Source organism: Prionailurus bengalensis, chromosome B2 (assembly GCF_016509475.1).
Source record: "Prionailurus bengalensis isolate Pbe53 chromosome B2, Fcat_Pben_1.1_paternal_pri, whole genome shotgun sequence".
NCBI classification, from domain to species: Eukaryota; Metazoa; Chordata; class Mammalia; order Carnivora; family Felidae; genus Prionailurus; species Prionailurus bengalensis.
In genome coordinates, this window is record NC_057349.1 from 141,641,525 (window position 1) to 141,664,464 (window position 22,940).

At 46.8% G+C, this 22,940-nt stretch overlaps 1 protein-coding gene and 1 long non-coding RNA gene across 14 annotated transcripts in view; one reads left to right on the forward strand and one right to left on the reverse strand.

The window, feature by feature from the left end:
• Positions 1 to 18,507, forward strand: part of ARID1B (AT-rich interaction domain 1B) — a 449,892-nt gene extending 431,385 nt beyond the window's left edge. For all 13 annotated transcript variants that reach the window (XM_043592659.1, XM_043592667.1, XM_043592660.1 and 10 more), the window contains 5 exons: positions 5,880 to 6,027; positions 8,466 to 8,562; positions 10,024 to 10,807; positions 13,031 to 13,161; positions 15,321 to 18,507. In XM_043592659.1, coding sequence (XP_043448594.1) covers positions 5,880 to 6,027; positions 8,466 to 8,562; positions 10,024 to 10,807; positions 13,031 to 13,161; positions 15,321 to 17,057 — 2,897 coding nt within the window. In that variant the 3' untranslated portion in view covers positions 17,058 to 18,507. The remainder of the gene's footprint in view (positions 1 to 5,879; positions 6,028 to 8,465; positions 8,563 to 10,023; positions 10,808 to 13,030; positions 13,162 to 15,320) is intronic.
• On the reverse strand, positions 548 to 15,815 carry LOC122490132. Its single transcript, XR_006299094.1, has 3 exons — positions 15,711 to 15,815; positions 13,355 to 13,371; positions 548 to 558 (listed from the first exon to the last, which is right to left on the reverse strand). It is a non-coding gene; the product is annotated as an uncharacterized LOC122490132 (long non-coding RNA).
• Positions 18,508 to 22,940: the final 4,433 nt, after the last annotated feature.

Below are 22,940 nucleotides of genomic sequence, written 5' to 3' on the forward strand. Positions count from 1 at the left end.
AAGAAATGACTGGCGTACGCAGTAGGCACGCGTGCTCCTGGCGCTCCCTCGCGCTGCACGCCTTGTTGTATACCATGGGCTGGGCAGGGGCTAGGTGCTAGGTAGTGTGATAAGTCAGACGTAGTTCCTCCCGGAGTTGACGGTGTCTTAGGGGGAACAAACAAAAAGTAAGCGAAACCACAAATACGTAATTAAATATGGTGGCTGATGGAAGGAAGGGCACCAAGTGCGGCGATGCGGGTTAAGGGTCATGGAAGGGAAGGACATATGAGAAGGGATGGTCGGGAGGGGAGGGCTTTGAGGAGATGTCGGTTATCTGCTGAGACCTGAGGAATGAGGAGTAGAGAAGTGCAGGGGAGGGGGAAGGCCCGAGGCAGGAGTGGGCTTGGCGTGTTTGAGGAGGTGGAAGGCATTTGGGGATAATGGGCAGGGGGGAGGCTGAGTGCACCGAAGCCATCAGGGCCACTGGGCCAGAACTTTCAGCCTCCCGGGCTTGGGGATGAGTCTGGGTTTGTACCCTGGCCGCAAGATGTTCTGTAGGAAGTGACGTGACTGGGTCTTTTGTTAAAAAACAAGTAACTGGGCATCTATGGAGAGTGTGTTGGCAGGACCACTGTGATGGTCCAGGGGAGAGATGACAGGGCGGAGTCAGATTCCAGCAGCCAAGAGAAAAGCAGAAGCACTCATCACATGTTCTGGACTTAGAAAAACAGGCCGGGCTTGCTGGATTGACCGTAGGGGTCAAGGTGAGACCTTACTGAGAGGGTGACGACCTTACTACTTTGGAGATGCCCGCCTGGGAAGGGGCCCGCTGGTAGCGCTCACTGTTAGCGCCTGCACTGTGGACAGCTGCGGGAGGAACGAGGGAGGAGTCCCGTGTTGACTTGGGGATGTGCTAAGGCGGTAGGTGGTGGAATGTCTGTCTGGAGCTGGGCAGAGCGTTGGAATTAGGAATCATTTCAGGGAACTCAGCAGAGGAGTGGGATGGAGCATCATGGGATGGATGGGATCACCAAGAATTGGGAGAGTTCTGACGGACGTTAGCAAACACCCAGCGTGGTTTTTCCCTTTATGCTCATCAATCCCCAGCGCTCACTTGGCTCTGAAAACGTAGCATCTAAGCCTCTGCCCTTTGAGCGCCTCCCGAGGCCCACACACTCCGAGCTCTTTGGCACCCTTCCAGGTGCAGGCGCGCTGTGAAACTGAGGCATGATAGTGAATATCATTGGAAGAAATACAGAAAAGGAGCAAATACTGTTTTCACGGAATTGCTTCTCGGATCCCTTAAACAGTAGTACCTCTATTTAGATGTTCGGGGTATGTGAATTTCTCGATGTGTTATCCTTAGTCGAGAGAAATGTAAAGCCCAAAGCCTTGGTTTTCACAACTATTATGGATCAGTGAAAGGCAAAAATGAATCATTTCAAAATTTTAAGTATTTATTTTTTACTTTTTTTAACATCTTCAATTTTGAAAGACAGAGTGTGAGCAGGGGAGGGGCAGAGAGAGGGAGGCACAGAATCCGAAGCAGGCTCCAGGCTCTGAGCCGTCATCACAGAGCCTGATGTGGGCCTCGAACCCACAGACCGTGAGATTATGACCTGAGCCGAAGTCGGATGCTCAACTGACTGAGCCCCTCAGGCGCCCCATTTCAACATTTTAAGTATTAGGCATGTATCGTTTAACTACCAAATGAGATTATGTTTCATGTGTATTTCTTAATAACATTTCAGGTATGTTCTACAGAGTAAAATAATCTAATTTTTCGTTTCAAAAAGTTTCAGAGCTGTCTGTTCCAAGTGAATATTCTACAGAACATGCAATAAATCTGTAAGCTCAGAAACTCAAAAGCCTTGTAAACGTTGGAGGTGGTTATTTTTCTTAGTGGTATGAGATATTAGAAAGAACATTTTGTTCTTGCTGATGGTGGTTGTATCACATTTTTAGGCTCTGAAAATATGACAGTAACATGGGGAAAATAATTAGTAGTGTTTGGAATCTGGCTTCAAAAGCTATGTGAACCGTTTCCACTAGCCCCACCTGTATGCTATATTAGACGCTGAGAGTTGTATTTCTTTTGTTTCTGTGTGCCTACAGTTTTTCTTATTGTGAAAATAAATTGGGTGGAGGGGATGATTGTGGATTACCTTGTTAGGCACTAGCAAGCTGTATCATGTGTTTTCATCAACTGTGTAAGTGATATAGTGGCTGAGAGGGGACCCCCTTCCCACATTTCCCCGGGACATTTCAGCTCACCTGCTACCTTACCATGCTGGTGTAGTTAGCACCAAATTAAAGCAGATAAACAGAAAACCCACAGGAAACAAATTTTTTTCTCGCCCTGTCCCTGTTACAATAAGTTTCGCATTCCTCAGTTCACATTATTCTGTCGGTGAACTGGTGGTGCTCCGATTTCTTATGTAATGGCCAACATTAGGGGAAAGCCCGCTTTTTGTTGCTGCCGCTGGCCTACAGCGTGGTGTAGGGCAGAGACCAGAACCTGTCCCAGCCTCAGTGGCCCTAAGCATCCTTGGCCCCACCCGCCCGCCCCCCACTTCTATAATTCATTACTGATTGAAGGATTGATTAATTGCTTATAAGTGAACAGTAAGTGAATATTTACATATTGTATATCTAAACAGTATATTTTGAATACCCGTTAATATCTTTATACATCATCCTTTTTCTTAATGCTCCAGTAGTGAACGTGTTGTTTCATCATGCTTTGCTCTTCTTAAACATGAAGCTGTGATTATTGACGTATAGCTGTTTTTTCACATGTGTAAGAGTGTGTCTGTGAAATAGATTCTTAAAAGAATAACCGAGGGGCACCTGGGTGGCTCAGTCGGTTGAGCGACTGACTTCGACTCAGGTCGTGATCTCGTGGTCCGTGAGTTCAAGCCCCACGTCGGGCTCTGTGCTGGCAGCTCGGAGCCTGGAGCCTGCTTCGGGTGCTGTGTCTCCCCCCTCTCTGCAAAAAAATTTAAAAAAAAAAGAATAACCAAATCAAGGGATGTGAACTTTTTTTTTTTTTTTTTTTTTTTTTAGTTTACGGAGTATCTTTTACTCTGTAACAAACTGCCACAAAAAGCGGTTTTAAACAACAACACTTGGGTATGTCTCACAGTACTCTGGTGGGCGGGGTGGTTCTTCATTTCGAGTTGTCAGCCGGGACCCTGAGGCAGCCTCTGTCACCTGGAAGCCTGATTAGGGACTCTGCTGGAGCCGCCATCACTTGAATGGCCGGTGTCATCTGGAGGGTCTGTTGGGAACTCGTCTGAACCTGTCGGCTAGGGGGCCTCCCCCCTGGGCCGTCCCACGGCTTCTGGGGTGCCTCGTGGCGTGGTGGATGGGTCACAGACACTCCAAGTTAAAAGTTAAGTTAAAAGTTGCTTGTCAGTTTAATACTCTTCACATGAACGTGGAACAGTGTGTGGCCCTCACTCCCTTACCAAGAATGATCATTATCAGTCCTTTTAATAGTTGCCAGTCAGATGGGGGGTGGGGGGGAGGAGTGGAGGGGACGGGAGGGCCTCATAGTTGTTTTGACTTGTATTTCTTTAATTACTAGTGAAACCAGACACCTTTTCATATATTGATGGGCCATTTGTTCTCTTTTTTTCTGAATGTCCATTTATGCATTTACCCATTTTTTAAAAACTCTGGTTGTCTTTTTCCTTACCTATTTCTAAAGAATTTTTCTTGTATCAAGGAATTAAGCTATTTAACTTTAATTATCCCCCTTAATGTTTGCCTGTCTCTGTTCTTCCATTTATAAAACGAAAAGTAACATCAAAACTCCTTCTACCACACGGGGACTTAAGGTGGAAGATACAGTGTGAGCTCACTTGCGAAGCACAGAGCCCCCCGCCCGTGTGAGACCCCATTATCTGCACCTCTGTTCTAGCAAATTCCATCAGCTCACAGACGTTTAATCAGCTTTTGCTTCGTGTCACATAAAAGTAACCTTCCTAGGATGAAGAAAGGTAGTAGCACTGTATACCAATTAAGATTTGCATTAAAATGTTTAATTTGCCTACAGGCTAGTTTTTGGGCTTGACCCAATTTCCTTCAGGCTCTGAGCTGATGCTAATTTGCATATTTGACCTAATTGCCACTCTACGCCCTGATAGAAATACTAGTATTTCATCCATTCTTGAGTTATTCTTAATCCCCTAGTGGTTTTCCTTTTCCTCGTTTTGGAGTGAGTCTGCTGATAGGTATTCGTGCTAAGGATTTTTCTTTTTTCCCCCGTAAGGGAAGGGAACTAACTTTACCCATACAGCTGACCCTTGAACAACACAGGTTTACACAGATTTTTTCAATAAATAGATGCATGGTACTAGAAATGTTTTTCTTTCCTTTTTTTTTTTTTTTTAAGTTTATGTATTTTGAGAGAGAGAGAAAGAGAGCATGCTTTCAAGCCAGGGAGAGGGAGAGAGAATCCCAAGCAGGCTCCGAGTTGTTAGCACAGAGCCCAACACGGGGGTCGATCTCACAAACCAAGAGATCATGACCTGAGCTGAAATCAAGAGTCAGATACTTAACTGACTGAGCCAGCTAGGCGCCCCATAAATGTGTTTTCTCGTAAGATTTTCTTAACATTTTCTTTTCTTTTCTTTAGCTTTGTTTTAAGAATACAGTATATAGTACGTATAATGTACAAAATATGTGTTAATTGACTATGCACGTATCGGCAAGGCTTCTAGTCAACAGTGGCCTGTTAGTAGTTAATTTTAAGGGGGAGTCCAAGGGGCGCCTGGGTGGCGCAGTCGGTTAAGCGTCCGACTTCAGCCAGGTCACGATCTCGCGGTCCGGGAGTTCGAGCCCCGCGTCGGGCTCTGGGCTGATGGCTCAGAGCCTGGAGCCTGTTTCCGATTCTGTGTCTCCCTCTCTCTCTGCCCCTCCCCCGTTCATGCTCTGTCTCTCTCTGTCCCAAAAATAAACGTTGAAAAAAAAATAAAATAAGGGGGAGTCCAAAGTTGTACATGGATTTTCAACTTAGCGGGGGTGAGCACCTCTAATCCGCGCAAGAAGGGTCAGCTGTATATGCATTTCTTTCTCACAACCACTGCATGAGGTGGTATTACCAACTTTACTTCATCGACAGGGAGTTGAACTCAGAAGTTTGATAACCTACCCAAGAAAGGGCCGATGTTTGCTCTCTACCTTACTTCATAACAAATTACCACAAACTCAGCAGCCTAAAACAACATCAGTTTACGGTCCCATGTTCCCGCGGGCTCTCAGCTCAGGGCCTTACACGGCAGACATCAGCATGTCAGCCAGGACTCAGGGCCCTCTTCCGAGCTCGTTGAGGTTGTTGGCAGATTTGGTTCCTCGAAGTCAAAGGACTGAGGTCTCATTGTCTTGTTGGCTGTCGTCTGCCTTCACAGTCCTAGAAGCTGCCACCTTTGTGAATATGTGGCCTTCTCCACTGCATGGTGGGTGCCTCCTCAAGGGCGGCGGGCGGGTGTCTCTGACTTCCAGACACAGATTGAAAGGGCACGCCTGGATAATCTCCCTTTTAGTTGACTGCCAGTCAGCTGATGAGTCACTTTAGTTACATCTGTGAAATCCCTTTGGCCATCGAATGTAATGTAATCACGGGAGCCATGTTCCCATCATATTCGTGGGTTCTACCGGTACTCCAGGTGGGGGCTCATTTCAGGCCCGTGCATGGGGTCAGGGATGGGGATCTTGGGGTCCTTCCTGAGTCCAGACCTTACACTCATTGGTTTGTATTGTTGTCGGCCATATTAAGACTGAGACATCTACATCTGCCATATTGAGGTTAACAGAAATGACTAGAAGGGCTGTCTGGGCCCCCTGGGGGTCGAAAATGCTTAATTTTATATCCGTGATTTAAAATGTTGCAGTGCCTGGGAGCAGTGAGCCCTTTATGACTCAAGGACAGATGCCCACTAGCAGTGTGCAGGACGTGTATAACCAGAGTCCCTCCGGAGCGCTATCCGGTCTGGGCATGGGGCGGCAGCAGTTTCCCTACGGAGCCGGCTACGACCGACGGTGAGTGTTTTCTAAGACGACACGGAGAGAGTGCTAGAAACTGCACTCTCCTCACCCGTGCGTTTCCGAGCCCGGGGAGCCGATGACAGCACACAGTACCTGCTTTCCCGCTAAGCGTCGTGTGGGGTGGCTGCCTTCAGGATGGGGGAGGGGGACGCCTGAGAACCAGGTGGTCCTCTCAGCACCCGGATGCTCGGCCCCTGTCCCCGCACCGAGACCCCCACCTCCAGCTGCCCCGAGTGGCTCCTCCTGTGAACGGCCACAAAGTCAGGCGTGTAGCATCGCCCGACCGCCTTCCCGCCTGCATTTCTTCCCTCGGGAAAGCCACCCAGGAAGCTCTCGAAAAAGTCTTCCAGGCCTTGTCTTCTCGGATGTTTCCATTCTTCCCTGCGAACGTGTGAAACGGAGAGAGACTACTCTGCTCCTTAAGAAACATCTCTGAGGAAAGCCACGGCAGTCTTTTTTTTTTCAGGGTGGCCTCTGGACACTGAAATGTTGGGCTTCAGCGCTCATCCAGATTAGTTTTAGTTAGATGGAGGGAAAGTCATTGAAGTGTCTCTGAGAGGTCGCCGGAAACTGCTTCCTAAACTAGTGGCTTATGGGAGACTTCTTTTTGTGAAGCAGGCCCCTTACCTGTGCCCCTGACCTAAGTACTTACTACGAAAGCCCCTTCCCCTGGATGGGAGGTTCTTTACCTCACCGCCGCACAGGTGCTCAGAAACAAAGTCTTGAATGTAATATTTGTGATTTTGGAAGGAAATTGAGGCTCACTAGAGGACTCTGTTTGTAACTGTGGCCACAGGGGCATGGCTCGGGGTAGGGATGGCTGGTGTGGTGGTGTTCCTCACAGACTGCCCACCTGCTGGGCCGCGGGCAGTGGTGAAGTCTTGGGAAGGTTCCCTCCCCCCCCCCCCCCGCCCCACCCCGTAACACAAACAGGAAGGAAGGAAGTTTGAAAATCACTGTTTTTACCAAATAATATTTCTTTCTGGCACTTTCTGTGCACCTGGTTCTTGCGATTACATAGCCATCACAAGCTTAAAGTGATTTGGTACTTTCTAGTAGCGACTTAAGAACCTAGATTTCGGATTCTTACCCTGGCCATAAGTGTGGTGACTGTTTATTTGTGGTGTGTCCGTTAACCAGTTAACCAGCATGCTTAGTGTGCTGGAGCAGGGATTTGACTTAGATCCGTTTTTGAGGATCCAAGAGAAACTCTTTTTTCCTTTTCCTTCCTTCCTTCTCTCCTTCCTACCTTCCAATGAGATTAGGAGAACAACTCTCTTGGAACATATATTCGTAAATGAACCCAGACAGATGCGCTGTTCTGTTTCTTCTAGAATGCTTTCTAGAACTGGTTTAGGTCATCTGGCTGTACCACATTAGGGCTTATTTACCTTTGATAGATTTTCTAAAAAGTGTTACTTTGTTCAGCTTAAATTTTATCTATGTCAATTCTATTTCTTTCCTCAACTGTAAGCTTCCTTCTAGCTGTTAATGCCCTTCGCAAACACCTCTCCTATGTCTGTTTTACCCGTGATCTTCTAAAAATTCATTTATTTTCTTTCTTGTTTTCATTCCTTGACCAGTTTAGGCATATATTCAATCCAAGTATTGTCTTTCTTACAGGATTCAATCGATACACTAAGTAAACCAGTTTCTCTCTTTAAACTTCAAATCTATTGCTCTTTTAAGCGTGCTACTTTTATGGTATTTATAGCTGCTCAGTGTAATGGCAGTTGAAAAATAAGTGTATTAGTCATTCCCATTTTAAGATTTAGAAATGTAAAAAAGATTTAAACGTAGGAGTACGTTTAAATCAACCCCATCACTCTTGTAAGTCCTCTCTGTTACTCTTTTCTGTGGCCTTGTAGGGTCATGGGACTTCAAAATTTTGAGTAGGTCTATTTTTACAATTATTAGCTAACTCAGTATCATTTTGGATGAATCGCGAAGTACGCTTTTTAAGAGATTGAACACTTCCTATTCATAATGAGAAGATAAGTAGAGACAGTTTCCGTGGTTATACGTCTGTGTTCTGGCACTCCCAGAAATCCCGCTTTGATTCTTACGTTGCTTTTGTTATCTCCTGCTTTCATGAACACCTCACCTCACCATGTTGTGACACTCCCCGGGGCCGCGTCAGTGGGTGGGCGGAGGCTCCTCTCAAAGGCAGAGGGTGCCAGCCTGTCCTGCCGGGACTCCTCACACACCTACTAGCCAGAAGATTGGCAGCGTTCCCAAAACGGGTGTGCCCATCCCTTTGGCTAAAAGTTCAAGTGCTGTTTCTGCTTGGCGTGCCTCTGTTGGAAGGTGTTGTGCAGTGAGGGAGAGACCAGACCACTCGGGGGTGCAGAATTCCCAGCAGTGAACTGTTCATTTCTCTCTCGGCCTGAGGTCTTTTGAAAATGAAGTTCTCTTTGAATGGCTCATTCTAGGCACGAACCTTACGGGCAGCAGTACCCAGGCCAAGGCCCTCCCTCAGGACAGCCGCCATATGGAGGACACCAGCCCGGCCTGTATCCACAGCAGCCGGTGAGTTGGCGGGCAGGAATGCATCTCTGTGCTTTCTGTTTAAAACTCAAATTTGCGTTACTTCTGAGAAGTTTTAGGAAGTACAACAAAAAACAGTGGTATTTATTGAACAATCAGGATATATTTGCTCGTGCTAGAAAATATTGTTAGGATTTTAAAGTCAGCACATTTTAAAAAGCTCTTGATATATGGGATCCTGAAACAAATATAACATGTTGTAGGAAGCAAAGGACGTTCATCCTTGTAAATAACGCCCGGCCGGAGTAAAGGTTTTTTAAACGGGTGTCTGGTGTGTGTGTTGTCCTGTCAGATGCCTGAACTGAAATTTGTCGATGTTTTAAAGAAGGTGTGTAGAAGAAAAAAAACAACTTCAAATATTATATACCAGTATCAAAAGTTAAAAGTTAATTGGCTTTTTAAGAACAAGATCTTAAGGACCGCGTGTTTTGCTGACATGGGGGGGGGGGGGGCGGGTTACGCTGGCCTACGCGGCCATGGGTCTTCAATTGTGTAAGATAACCTTGCAGATGTCGCTACTGATGCAGAGAATTGCCCACCATGCTGTGGCCGTTCAGACACAGGACTTTGCTGTCTCGAAACAACTTTTCAGGTCTAAGACCTCTGGTAACATGGAAGGGGTTTTAAGCATTGAATTCTGCTGGAGCGTGTATGTACGTGACTTTTATTTTTACACCAGCTGGTCCTAAACAGCTTCTGGGTGAGGTGAAAGAACACGAACACATCCACATCTCTCTACGTCAGGAGGTTCCCACCTGATGGGGTGCTGACACCCGGATGTCCCCAGGAGGGGAACCTAGTAACGTGGGCTGCACCGGGCCTGCTGTCAGAGGCTGGGACCAGCGGGGCTTGCGGGGGAGACTCTGACCTGCACAGCTGGAAGTCGGGGTGGGGGCCGTAGACCGTAGGGTGTCCGTGCAGGCCCGGTCTGAGGAGCCAGATGCCGTGGGGAGACATTGCTAATGCAAAGCTAGGCCTGAGCAATCTGTCCAGGGGCTTTCAGGCTGGCCTTCAGGAAGCTCAGTCCATTCTGGTGAGAGTTTTCCTCTTCCTGCCGAGGCACCTCCGTGTAGTCCCGAGCCCCTGTCTGGCGTCGCCTGTGTGGGAGTCTCCAAAGCCACGTCCTCCTATATTGCAGCCCTGAGAAATCCCAAAAGGGAGGAGAGATACCTACCAGGAAAAAGAGAGAGGAAGCTTTCTTTTCCCCACAGAAAATTCCAAGCTCACGAAAACAAACTTTGGAAACCCTCTTCGGAGTCCATGATGTGGTATCCTAATCCGGAAATAGAGTGCCTAAATTGTTAGTCCTTAGTTGTCACAGGAGCTTCCCATACCCATTTTGAAATGAACATTCCACCAGGTAATAACTGTTTTGCATAATTTAAGTGTGTGATTATACCTGTAAAAGCACATCAGTGTGATTTGTCTTTATATGAATTTCAGAATTACAAACGCCATATGGACGGCATGTATGGGCCTCCGGCCAAACGCCACGAGGGAGACATGTACAACATGCAGTTCGGCAGCCAGCAGCAAGAGATGTATAACCAGTACGGAAGTTCCTACTCCGGACCGGACAGGAGGCCCATCCAGGGGCAGTATCCGTACCCCTACAACAGAGAGAGGGTGCAGGGCCCCGGGCAGATGCAGCCGCACGGGATCCCGCCTCCCATGATGGGCGGCCCCATGCAGTCGTCCTCCAGCGAAGGGCCTCAGCAGAGCATGTGGGCGACGCGCAATGATATGCCTTACCCCTACCAGAACCGGCAGGGCCCCGGGGGCCCGGCCCAGGCCCCGCCGTATCCAGGCATGAACCGCACGGATGATATGCTGGTACCTGAGCAAAGGATCAATCACGAGAGCCAGTGGCCTTCCCACGTCAGCCAACGTCAGCCTTATATGTCCTCTCCCGCCTCCATGCAGCCCATCACGCGCCCGCCTCAGTCATCCTACCAGACGCCTCCATCACTGCCAAACCACATCTCCAGAGCCCCCAGCCCCGCGTCCTTCCAGCGCTCCCTGGAGAGCCGCATGTCTCCCAGCAAGTCTCCCTTTCTGCCCTCTCTGAAGATGCAGAAGGTCCTGCCCACCGTCCCCACGGCCCAGGTCACGGGCCCGCCCCCCCAGCCACCCCCGATCCGAAGGGAGATCACCTTCCCTCCTGGCTCAGTCGAGGCATCGCAGCCAGTCTTGAAACAAAGGCGAAAGATTACCTCAAAAGATATCGGTAAGCGTTCCGGGCTCGGTCCGGAAATGAAGCCCAGTTGCGTTCTAGAATTTTCACGTTAGCTTAGATCTAGCTCCTGTTAATCTCAAAGGGATGAAGTTCTTAGGACGACAAGCTGTCAAGCGGTGGTTCTACGCAGGGGCAATACTTGGGAGCTGCTGATCCGAGTTCAGAAACAGTGCCCGAGAGGAGCGTGAATTGACATGGGATTTTTCCACAGGAGCGTTATCTGTGCGCGAGAGTAGAGCCCCAAGTGAGAGACCAGGGGATCCTCAGCGACTACCGCGTTCTGAGCTTAAAGCTTTGACCTTAGCCAGGCACTTAATCTCTGCAGTGTGAGCCTAACAGCCGAGAGGCTAATGAAATGCTGAGGTGGCCTGAGAAAATACGAGCCACTCTGTAATTTTGGTAACAGCATACAGACCGTGAGCTTCCCCGGGAAAAAGTAGAAGCCTGCATGTGATACATAGATAAATATATAGTATATACAGAATTTGATATGCTTTGATGTATAGAATTGATGGTAACCCGGTGCTGGTAGATATGGGCCCAGAAGCTATTTCAGTCGGGTGCAGATCGTGTTTATTCATTCTGTTGGGATGTTCTGAATGCTAATTAGAGATCTGGAACATCTAGGAGTACGCACAGTTTTTCTGCATTATTTTTGAAGTCCTTTTAATACGGCAAAGGAAATTATAGATCTTGGTCATACAAAAAAGTTCTCAAAAATCTCAAAGTCACTTGACTTGAAATCATTTACTACAGGGACTAGAAAATCAAAGATATTAGAGATGTTTTCAACCATCAGAATTAAGGACCTGTACAGAGAGAGGGAGAGAGAAGTAAGGAGTTTTATAGAGAGGGGTGCTGCAGACAAGGAGGAGATACAGACACCGAGCACCATTTTCTATATGGAAAGATATACGTAAAAATATGCACATGTGTCTGTGTGTTTATGCGTGTGCACATAAATAAATGTATTTAAATTTTTATACATGTCTTTGCACATGTTAGATCAGTGTTTGTCTTCAGCCTGGGGAAAGTTATGTTCCTTATTTAAAGAAAAAAATTTTCTAATGTTTATTTATTTTTGAGAGAGAGACAGAGCGTGAATGGGGGAGGGCAGAGAGCGAGGGAGACACAGAATCCGAAGCGGGCTCCAGGCTCCGAGCCATCAGCACAGAGCCCTGTGCGGGGCTCAAATCCACAAACTGCAAGATCATGCCCTGAACCGAAATGGGACGCTTAACTGGCTGAGCCACCCAGGCGCCCCTATGTTCCTTATTTCAAAAAGGAAGTTTGCCTTTTCTGTTAGAAAAGTTTTGTGTGCCTCGTAGAAAATAGGAAACGTAGATGAGATCAACCTAGAGGTGGAAACCCACGGCCCCCCCAGGACAGGAGATCACTGCTGATGTCTGGCATTGGCTGTGGCCCTGGTGACTTCTGACCGCACAGGCCTGCTCGCGCCATGCGCTTCCGCCCGCTTCCCGAGACAGAAATTTCAGACCTATCGCGGGCCTCTTCTCCCAGCCCCATCTTACGGCAGATCCTGCAAACGTCTTCTCTAACCCCTCTCTCTTCTTCGGTAACAGGAAGGGGGGAAAGAAAAGCGCAGTCGCTCTGTTTCCCATCCCCTGGCTCAGACCAAGCTGTTGAAAAATCTGAACCATCAAAGTGCTAATAATTGTCAGCAGCATGTTCTGAGGGCAGGAGCTCGGATAGAAGAGGACAGCAAGGGAATATCAAGACTCTATATCTGAGAATGTGCTGCCGCATACTCACCAGCCTTCCAGAGATCTGCCAGAGGGGCCTCCCTGAGACATTTGGGAATGGAGCGGGCCAAAGAAGACAACCAGTTTTTTTGCTGTGACTCCATTACTAACACTCTGCTGCGTCATTACAGAGTCCGTTAGGGACTAAAGGAAATAAATCAGAGATGAGAAAGGGCCCTTGTGCTTATTAGCACTCCCACCTCTAGAAGCACTTTGGGCTCATGTGTAACCAGCGAGCCAAAGGATCTTAAACGACGGCAGTTTCTTAGTAAGCCGTCCCCTCCGCGTGAATTCTGGAAACGATCGCGTTTAACTGCGCCTCGGCACATTTGTTTGAAATCAGTACCTCACTCGACACCCTGCTTCTTTCTTCTTATTCTTTCGTTATTTTCTGTTCTTTCATGCACAGAGTTAATATTCACCTCATCCTTGTCCTTTCCCCTGGTTTTAGTTACTCCTGAGGCCTGGCGTGTGATGATGTCCCTCAAGTCCGGTCTTTTGGCCGAAAGTACATGGGCTCTGGACACCATTAACATTCTCCTGTACGATGACAGCACTGTCGCCACCTTCAGTCTCTCCCAGGTACGCCAGCGCCCGTCCAGCCAGGGGCCGGGGTAGAACAAGAAAGTTCAGGAGCTCATGCTTGAACGCATGCCCAGAGTGGTGGGCGCCCCGGGACGCAGGGCCGTCCTCGTGGCTGTTACACATGTAGAGCTGTCTGGGCGCTTCATCCGGGAATCATAATTCCTTCCAGGCTCCAGTATAATAAACACACGCATACGTGTGCTTCTCCTGAGAAAACAGTCCCCTGTGCACACGTGTGTGTGTATGTGTGTGTGCGGCATAGATAACAGTGAAAGTAATTGTTGTTCAGAATGAATATCAGCAGGCGGGTGGGAGGTAATCCAGACACGAAGCCGGCGCTGAAGTCAGGCTGAGTATGCAAAAGAGCTTATAACGGGACATACTCTACTTTCCAGTGAGACATAATCCCTTCCTTTTAATTAAAAAGAAATGTTACAGAAAATGTACGAGAGAGAGAGAGAGAGGCAGAGAGAACAGCTTGGTGAACCCCCGTATACCCATCATTCAGCTGAAATAGTTGTGAACTTATGGCCAAACTTGTTTCTTGGTCTCCTTCCTTCCTTTCTGCCTCTGCCCACCTTATTCTGAAGGAGTCACTGAAAAGCCTACTAATCTTAGTAAGCTTAACGCTGTCCTTTGTTCAGTGCTAGACTTAAGGTGTGGCTTCCAGCATTAATTGCTAGAAGAGAGAAGGGGAGCAGAGGGTTAGGGGAAATGGCCCAACTAAGCTACAGACTTGTAGAGAAATATGTAGAAACAAAAACAAGAAAAGGTAATTCTCCTTACTGAGTACGCACAGTTCTCTGCTTTGGGGGGAGAAAACCAAAACATCTAAGTACCTTGCTTCTGTCGAAATTAGACCAGAATCTTCCACTTGGTCTTTTCTTCTCACATTTCAGTCCTTCATGATAGCCCTGAAAGGCAATTTTTCACTTGACAGGAAGTGTATTAATAAGGTTATAAACATCGCTTGAAGTCCACTGTAACAGAAAATATTTAAAAATGTCTACGCCTCCCTTAGAGTAATTGCCTTTCAGCCTTCTGTTGGGTGAACGACTGTTGATCACACATTTTAGTAACCAGAATTGCTTTGGTAACTTGCCCCTTCCCCTGCCCTGGGAAAAAAGTTCACTTTAAGTATGGTGGGGGCGGGGGGGGAGATAAACGCCCAAACCTTCACTTGCAAAATTGTGTGCCTTCATCCCCTAAAAGTGAGTACTTTGTGGTTAGTACCTCAGTTTCCCCTTTCTCCTTAATAATTGTTTCAACCCCACTTTCAGGAAACTGACAGCAGGATATGAAAGTATGGTTGATTTCCAAAACACCTATCATTGAAGACTCCTGCCTTCCTTATTAATCCTTTATCATCCCTAAACGCGGTGGCGCGGGTGCTGGGGGCGGGGAGCTGGGGCAGTTGCTAATCATGGAGCGTGTTGATTTTCTTGATGCACACATTCGCTTAAAGGAAACAAAACTGGTTCTCATAGTTGCTTGTGTCTTTCAGTTAGAGTTGTGATAACTGAAATGTAAAATTGCATTCGATGAAACATTCTAATTCATTTATCAGGGACTAAATTGATTTGTTTTTAATTTTCTGTGTTTATGAGCTACTACATTGCTGAAATTATCTTCTCCCAAAGATATATGGAGAATGTAAATTAGAGTAACCTATGGCACCTGAGACAAAAATAACCATAAAATCCTAAGAATAATAACCATAAAAATCCAGGCAAGCAAGTCTCAGATAAATAGCAGAAGAGAACAGACTCACTTTGGGTGAATGAGTCTATAAAATCCACGTTCCCACTCTTCTAACATGGAGTGTGTTGTACCTAAATCAGAAGAAAAGATAAAGAGCACAAAGCAGTCCGTCACTGATACTATTAAAGGTAAGAAAATAACACGGAAGTTTCCATACTGATAGAGTAGGAAAGTAAGCAGCAAATAAAAAACATGCGGTTTCGTCAACAATGTAAAATTCAGGAGACAGTTCCCACCCATCTGTGGTTTCTCTTTCTTGGCCCAGACAAAAAGGAAATGAATCGTGTGAAAATCACCCTAAAAATGTATTGATAGTTATTAGGATTGTTACCCTTCTCAGTCCCCGTGTGAGGTTATGACATTGTCCCCGTTCTTGTTCTTGTCCTCCTCTCTAGCTGTCCGGATTTCTGGAACTTTTAGTAGAGTACTTTAGAAAATGCCTAATTGACATTTTTGGAATTCTTACGGAATATGAGGTGGGAGACCCCAGCCAAAAAGCACTTGATCACAATGCGGGGAAGAGAGCTGACGGCCAGTCCTTGGCCGACGAGTCTGGGAAAGAGGAGGAGGGCACCGAGTGTGTGGACGAGGAGGACGACGAGGAGGACGACGAGGAGGACGACGAGGAGGAGGACGACGGGAAGACGGAGACCGAGGAGAAGAGCAGCTCGACTCTGGCCTCTCCCAACGCCACTGCGGATCCGAAGGAGAAGCCCAGGCAAGCTAGCAAGTTCGACAAGCTCCCGATAAAGATAGTCAAAAAGAACAACCTGTTTGTGGTCGACCGATCTGACAAGCTGGGTCGTGTTCAGGAGTTCAACAGCGGACTTCTGCACTGGCAGCTTGGTGGGGGGGACACCACCGAGCACATCCAGACTCACTTTGAGAGCAAGATGGAAATTCCTCCTCGCAGGCGTCCACCTCCCCCTCTGAGCTCCACCGGGAGGAAGAAAGAGCAGGAAGGAAAAGGCGATTCTGACGAGCAGCAAGAGAAGAGCATCATCGCGACCATCGATGATGTCCTCTGTGCTCGGCCGGGGGCGCTGCCCGAAGATGCAAACCCTGGTACCCAGACCGAGAGCGGGAAGTTTCCCTTTGGGATACATCAAGCCAAAAGTCACCGGAACATCAAGCTGCTGGAGGACGAGCCCAGGAGCCGAGACGAGACTCCTCTCTGCACCATCGCGCACTGGCAGGATTCCCTGGCCAAGCGCTGCATCTGTGTGTCGAATATTGTCCGTAGCTTGTCTTTTGTGCCTGGCAATGACGCCGAAATGTCCAAACATCCAGGCTTGGTGCTGATCCTGGGGAAGCTGATTCTCCTTCACCACGAGCATCCAGAGAGGAAGCGAGCGCCGCAGACCTACGAGAAAGAGGAAGACGAGGACAAAGGGGTGGCCTGCAGCAAAGACGAGTGGTGGTGGGACTGCCTGGAGGTCCTAAGGGACAACACGCTGGTCACGTTGGCCAACATTTCCGGGCAACTAGACTTGTCTGCGTACACAGAAAGCATCTGCCTGCCGATTCTGGACGGCTTGCTGCACTGGATGGTGTGCCCGTCGGCAGAGGCACAAGACCCCTTTCCAACCGTGGGACCCAACTCTGTCCTGTCGCCTCAGAGACTTGTGCTGGAGACCCTCTGCAAACTCAGTATCCAGGACAACAACGTGGACCTGATCTTGGCCACGCCTCCATTTAGTCGCCAGGAGAAATTCTACGCTACGTTAGTTAGGTACGTTGGGGATCGCAAAAACCCAGTCTGTCGAGAAATGTCCATGGCGCTCTTATCGAACCTTGCCCAAGGGGACGCGCTGGCAGCAAGGGCAATAGCTGTGCAGAAGGGGAGCATCGGAAACTTGATAAGCTTCCTAGAGGACGGGGTCACCATGGCCCAGTATCAGCAGAGCCAGCATAACCTCATGCACATGCAGCCGCCGCCTCTAGAACCACCTAGCGTGGACATGATGTGCAGGGCGGCCAAGGCTCTGCTGGCCATGGCCAGGGTGGACGAGAACCGCTCGGAATTCCTTCTGCACGAGGGTCGATTGCTGGATATCTCGATATCAGCCGTCCTGAACTCTCTGGTTGCGTCTGTCATCTGTGATGTACTGTTTCAGATTGGGCAGTTATGACATCAGTGAGAAGGCAGCATGTGTGAGTGAAAACTAGAGGCTCCCGTATAACTGGCTGTTTTCTGTTCTTGTTTATCCAGCGTAGGAAGAAGGAAAAGAAAATCTTTGCTCCTCTGCCCCATTCACTATTTACCAATTGGGAATTAAAGAAATAATTAATTCGAACAGTTATGAAATTAATATTTGCTGTCTGTGTGTATAAGTACATCCTTTTGGGGTTTTTTTATTTTGTTTTTGTTGTTTTTTTTTTTTTAACCAAAGTTGCTGTCTAGTGCATTCAAAGGTCACTTGTTGTTTTTCACAGATTTTCTTTTTAATGTTCTTTTCCATGTTGTATTGCATTTTTGGGGAAGCAAATTGACTTTAATGAAACAAATTGCGGCGAAAGATGCTAAGATGGGAAAATTTCACCACACTGAGGCAAAAAAGGTGAAACGGTGATCGACTTCCTAGGCATGTCATTCTTCAGATAATGGAAAAAACAAAACAAAACAAAACTGTATCCCGTCACCCAAAGCTCTGTGCAATAGAAACTACTTCTAGAGATGTAGGAATAGGGGCTCAAGGAGGTGTGTCAGTCAGTAGTCAAACGATGAAATGATACTGGTTTCTCCACAGGAAAATGGTTCCACTAGGCTAGGAGCAAAAACGATGTCGTTTGAAGTTAAGAGTGAAAACACATACCTGACAACGATCAACGGAAATTGCTTCCTCACCACTACCGTCAGTCATGTCTGCCGTCTGTCGTTGGACCTTCCACGTGACAGTTCTTCACAATTCCTTTAATCATTTTTTAAATATTTTTTTTTTTTTTACTGCCTGTGGGCTGTGATGTATATAGAAGTTGTACATTAAACACACCCTCATTTTTTCTTTTCTCTTTTCTTTTTTTCTGTTTTTTTTTTTTTTTAGTACAAAGTTTTTAGTTTCTTTTTCATGATGTGGTAACTACGAAGCGATGGTAGAGTTAAATAATTTTTTATTTTTATTTTATATATTTTTTCATTAGGGCCATATCTCCAAAAAAAGAAAAAAAAGAAAAAATACAAAAAACAAAAACAAACAAAAAAAAACAAACAAAAAAAAGAGGGTAATGTACAAGTTTCTGTATGTATAAAGTCATGCTCTATTTCGGGAGAGCAGCTGATCACAATTTGCTTCATGAATCAAGGTGTGGAAATGGTTGCATATGGATTGATTTAGAAAATGGTTACCAGTACAGACAAAAAAGAAAAAAATACAACTAAAAGGAAGAAACACAACTTCAAAGATTTTTCAGTGACGAGAATCCACATTTGTATTTCAAGATAATGTAGTTTAAAAAAAAAAAAAAGAAAAAAACTTGATGTAAATTCCTCCTTTTCCTCTGGCTTAATGAATATCATTTATTCAGTATAAAATCTTTATATGTTCCACATGTTAAGAATAAATGTACATTAAATCTTGTTAAGCACTGTGATGGGTGTTCTTGAATACTGTTCTAGTTTCCTTACAGTGGTTTCATAGTAACCAAGTTATCCACAAGAAATAGGGGAAATACAGCCGCGGACTAACAGAGTCCCTGTCACGAAACCCTGAGGTCGGGAGGGACCTGTAGGGTTGACCTGCTTTAGAGTGGGGGGGGGGGGCAACAGTTCGATTTTTCTCCAATTATTTAGCTAATGAGTCTTTGTTTGAAGCGATCGACGCGAACGACATTGAGGTCTGAGAATCTTCAGTATCTATGGGAGGTGGCTGCCGGCCCAGGAGCTCACTGGCCTGACAGCAGAACATTCTGCCTTTCACTAACCCCGTCTTGATTTTAATCAGAGTTCAGTCTAGTCCACGTTTCTTCTGTGTGCCTCAGAGGTATTTTGCATTTAGTTTACTCCACCGTGTATAATATTTATATTGTGCAATGTTAAAAAGAATATGTTATATTGTATGTGGTGTACATAGTGCAAAGTGATTATTTCTATTTCAGGGCATATTAATATTCTCATATTCCTTCCTACCTGGTGCACAGTAGCTTTTTAATACTGGTCACTTCTAATTTAAACCTTTTCTTCCCGGGTCCTTGACTGTTATCGCGTAACAATCGATCTCTTTGAAACTGCTGCAGAATCCAGCTGTTAGCGGACAGACACCCTCTGACTCTACCTCTTTACCACCCTCCCAGTCACGACACAGAAACCCCAAGTCCTTTCGCCAGACCCGTTGTCCGGGGTTGCACCTGGAAGAGTTAGACAAGAGCACGCAGCCACGACCAGCGTGTGAAACGTGACGCTAGTGTCACGAGAAACAGATTTTTCTGCGAGCAGTGTCCTCATCTGTCAGCCCCCACATTACTTAGTCACACAACCTTCGTACCTAACGAGGCAGCCAAATACATGTTGAATTAAAAGCCCATTTATAATTCTACCTTAAGTACATCTGCTTGCTGAGAACAGATTGTAGTGCTCTGAGCTTCAACTACCGAAGATTTGTAAGAGGGAACCGATAGGAGTCCAGTCGCTCCCTTACAGAGCACGAACACAAGGTGCGCAGAGACTCTGAAGCCATCCACCACCCCAATTTCTTTTGTCAACCGAAAGCGTAAAATCATTACAAAAGACTGTTGTTTTCACGGTTTGAGTTGTAATCAGTACCTAGAGTCTGACCATTGAGCAACACGTTTTTACATACCGATATGCAACGTAACCTCTAGAATAATCCAGGAAGACGTTAGCATCCTTTCTACATTCTCACCCCAGAATCAAGACTGCAGAAGCCCATGAAGAACTTACAACCTGCCTGAGATCATCCCGCCTACAAACTGAGTTATTGCTTTGTCCTAAAACTTAGTTGGTTTTTTTTTTTTCTATGAGGCTTTTCAGAAACTTACAGGATGCCCGTACTTTAAATGTGTACAAAAAAAAAAAAAAAAAGATAAAAATAAAGGTGCAAAGAAAGTTTAGTATTTTGGAATGGTGCTATAAAGTTGAATCTGTTGGTATTCGAGTGCATTTTTTTAATGTCACGTAAGAGATATTGGGTGGCACGTGCTCAGAAATGACTATTCAGATGTTTTGTTTGAGGTCGAGAATGACAGAGAATCCGTTTTTATTGGTGAAGGTGGCCTATTCAGAAACTAGCTACACTGCTTTTGCAAAGTGAGAATAGAGAATGGTTTTTTCAGGGGGGTGTGAGCAGTTGGCTGACCCAGCGTCAGCTGTTAAGTACCTTTCTCATGGAAAGAATATGGCCTTTGCCCTGAAATCCATCCATTTAAAAACTGTTGGAAATCTTTCATTTCCTGTCAAACCCCATGTACCGATTCCTATGATCTGTTCACCTGCAAGGAAGCAGAGAAGGTATTAAATGAGCCAAAAATGACAATCCAAACAACCCATCTTCTTCTTGCTGGGTTCACTTCTTTGTCTGGAGAGCCGGAGGCCCGGCCGCCCGACGGCCCCTGCCCTCCGCCCCTCCGTGGCACCGCAGAGAACTTCCTAGTCAGACGACCTTTCAAACATGCCTAGAAATCTTCTTGGTGATAGTCATAACCTACTAAGATGTCTCATTTTGCATTAATTCGGCAGAGATGTGTTGAGCACTCCCTGCCTCAGCCCTCGGCCCTGAGGAGTCCCTCGAGAATGAAGACTTGGGTCACGTTCTCGTCTTTCGGGTCAGACAGATTCCCGAGACAGTCTTCCAAATGTATTGTTTGTGCACTGAGAACACTTAGCACGTTTTTGTTGACTACAAAATAAAGTAAGGCTCTATAGCACGTCAGTGTGTGGAGAAGAGCTCTGGACTGAAAAGCAAGGGGACTGAGTCGAGGCTCAGTGACAGCCTGACCTGCAGGTACTAGGACAGCATGGTCTCTGAGGCCCCTTCCGGCTCTAAAACGTGACTCGAGAGCCTCCGGTTCCTTTCCTGCTCACGCAGGAGGGCCTGTCTGGAGGGCACCAAACGATGGTAGCCTGGGACCGTGACGCCAGGCTGCTTGATGGGCCCTGGGAAATTTAGGAATTGATTGAGACTGTACGAGAAGACCATATCAAGGCCTTTTTTTTTAATGTTTTATTTTTGACAAGGACAGAGTGTGAGCAGGGGAGGGGCAGAGAGAGAGGGAGACACAGAATCCGAAGCAGGCTCCAGGCTGAGCTGTGAGCACAGAGCCGGACGTGGGGCTCGAACTCACAAACCGTGAGATCATGACCTGAGCCAAAGTCAGGTGCTTAACCAACTGAGCCACCCAGGCCCCCCTTAAGGCCTTTTTTTTTTTAAGTTTATTTATTTTTAGAGAGAGAAGGAGAGAACACGAAGGGGGGAGGGGCAGAGAGAAGGAGAGAAAATCCCAAGCAGGCTCCATGCTGTCGGCACAGAGCCCAACGCGGGGATCCATCTCACGAACCGTGAGATCGTGACCTGAGCTGACGTCAAGTCAGACACGTAACCAACTGAGCCACTCAGACGCCCCTCGAGGCCTTTTTTGTGCTTAAGTCCCACGTACCCTCCCACGTGTCCATGCCTATCTTCCCATCGCCATGCCTCACGCTTCCGTCCCGTTTTCCAGTCCTGCTTTTGTTTGATGATGCTCCAAGTCCTCTAAAATGCCACAAATTATCAAGTTAATTCACGTTGGGATTTAAACCTATGAAACCCCGAGGGGAAGCTGGGGCAAGACCATCAAATGTGTTCTTCCTGAGTCTGACTTCAGGGACGTGAAGTTTTACCCCAGCTTTTTCAAAGCATATGCCAAGAAATAGAAGAGATCTCAAAACAAAAGCAAAAACATCCCGAAACTCCTTATGTGTTCTCTTCTTGGCCATCTGTAATCCATGTTATCATATTAAAGACTGAGAAACCCTGCAGAAAAGAAGCCTGTTTATCCCAAGCATGTTCTGACTTAATTAACCTTGAAACCTTTTTTTTCCCTCTAAACGTGCTGCACAGCTTTGGTAGACTGCACACGTTAGCAGAAGATACTGCCTTACTTCTAAACCTCCGTGTACCCTGCTTGTCCAGAGTGCATTATTCCTTGCACTGAAATTGAGATGCCCCCATTGGAGGCGATTTCATGAAATCTCTTGCCGTCTCTGTGACCTTGAGCAAGGTACTTAAATTCTTTGAGCCTCAGTTTCCCATATACCCGTACTATGGGAGTGATGCCCACCTCGGGATTGGTGAGGATAAAATGAGGCATTATATAAAGACCTGATATCCCGTGTGATCACTGTGTATGCACCCTGAACGTACACACACACACACACACACACACACACACACACCCTTCTTCCTTGGGTGGGTGCCCTAAAGCATGTGCGTGCAAGTTTAAAATCTCACCTAAGAGAGTATCTTCCCATTGTCACAACCAGCCACACAGTTTGCGTGACTATTGGTTGGGCTTTTTTAGTAAAATCCATAAAGGGTTAGTCCATTGACTGCCTGTGGCTAGTGCACAAGGTGATTGTGCTTGATTTCTCTAACGAAGGTCAGTTTTGGGAGTTGGACATCCAGAGGGGGTGGAAGAACTAGGCTTTAACGTCGCAGGCCTCGGGGAGCCATGTCTGGACTACAGTCAGTCGTGCGGCAGACTTGCCCCTCCCCTGCCCTCCTAAAATAACACGGCGGCCAGGAACATTGTCCAGAGGTCAGCTCCGGCAGGTGGCTGACCGCAATGTTTTCCTTTGCTATTCCTTTTCATCTGGGGCACAGAGCAGAGAACTTTCCTGGAGAAAAGGAACTCTAGTCTTCATGCTTAGCTGGAGCTGGGCCATGTTTCTGTGGGCTACCGAAAAGGAATTCAGGACGTTCCTCATTTCTGTGTGAGCGTAATGTAAGGTCAGGTAAATAAATGAACCTTGAGCTTTGATCTTCTGCATAAATTTGTTATGTTGATGGCCCAGGACCTGTATG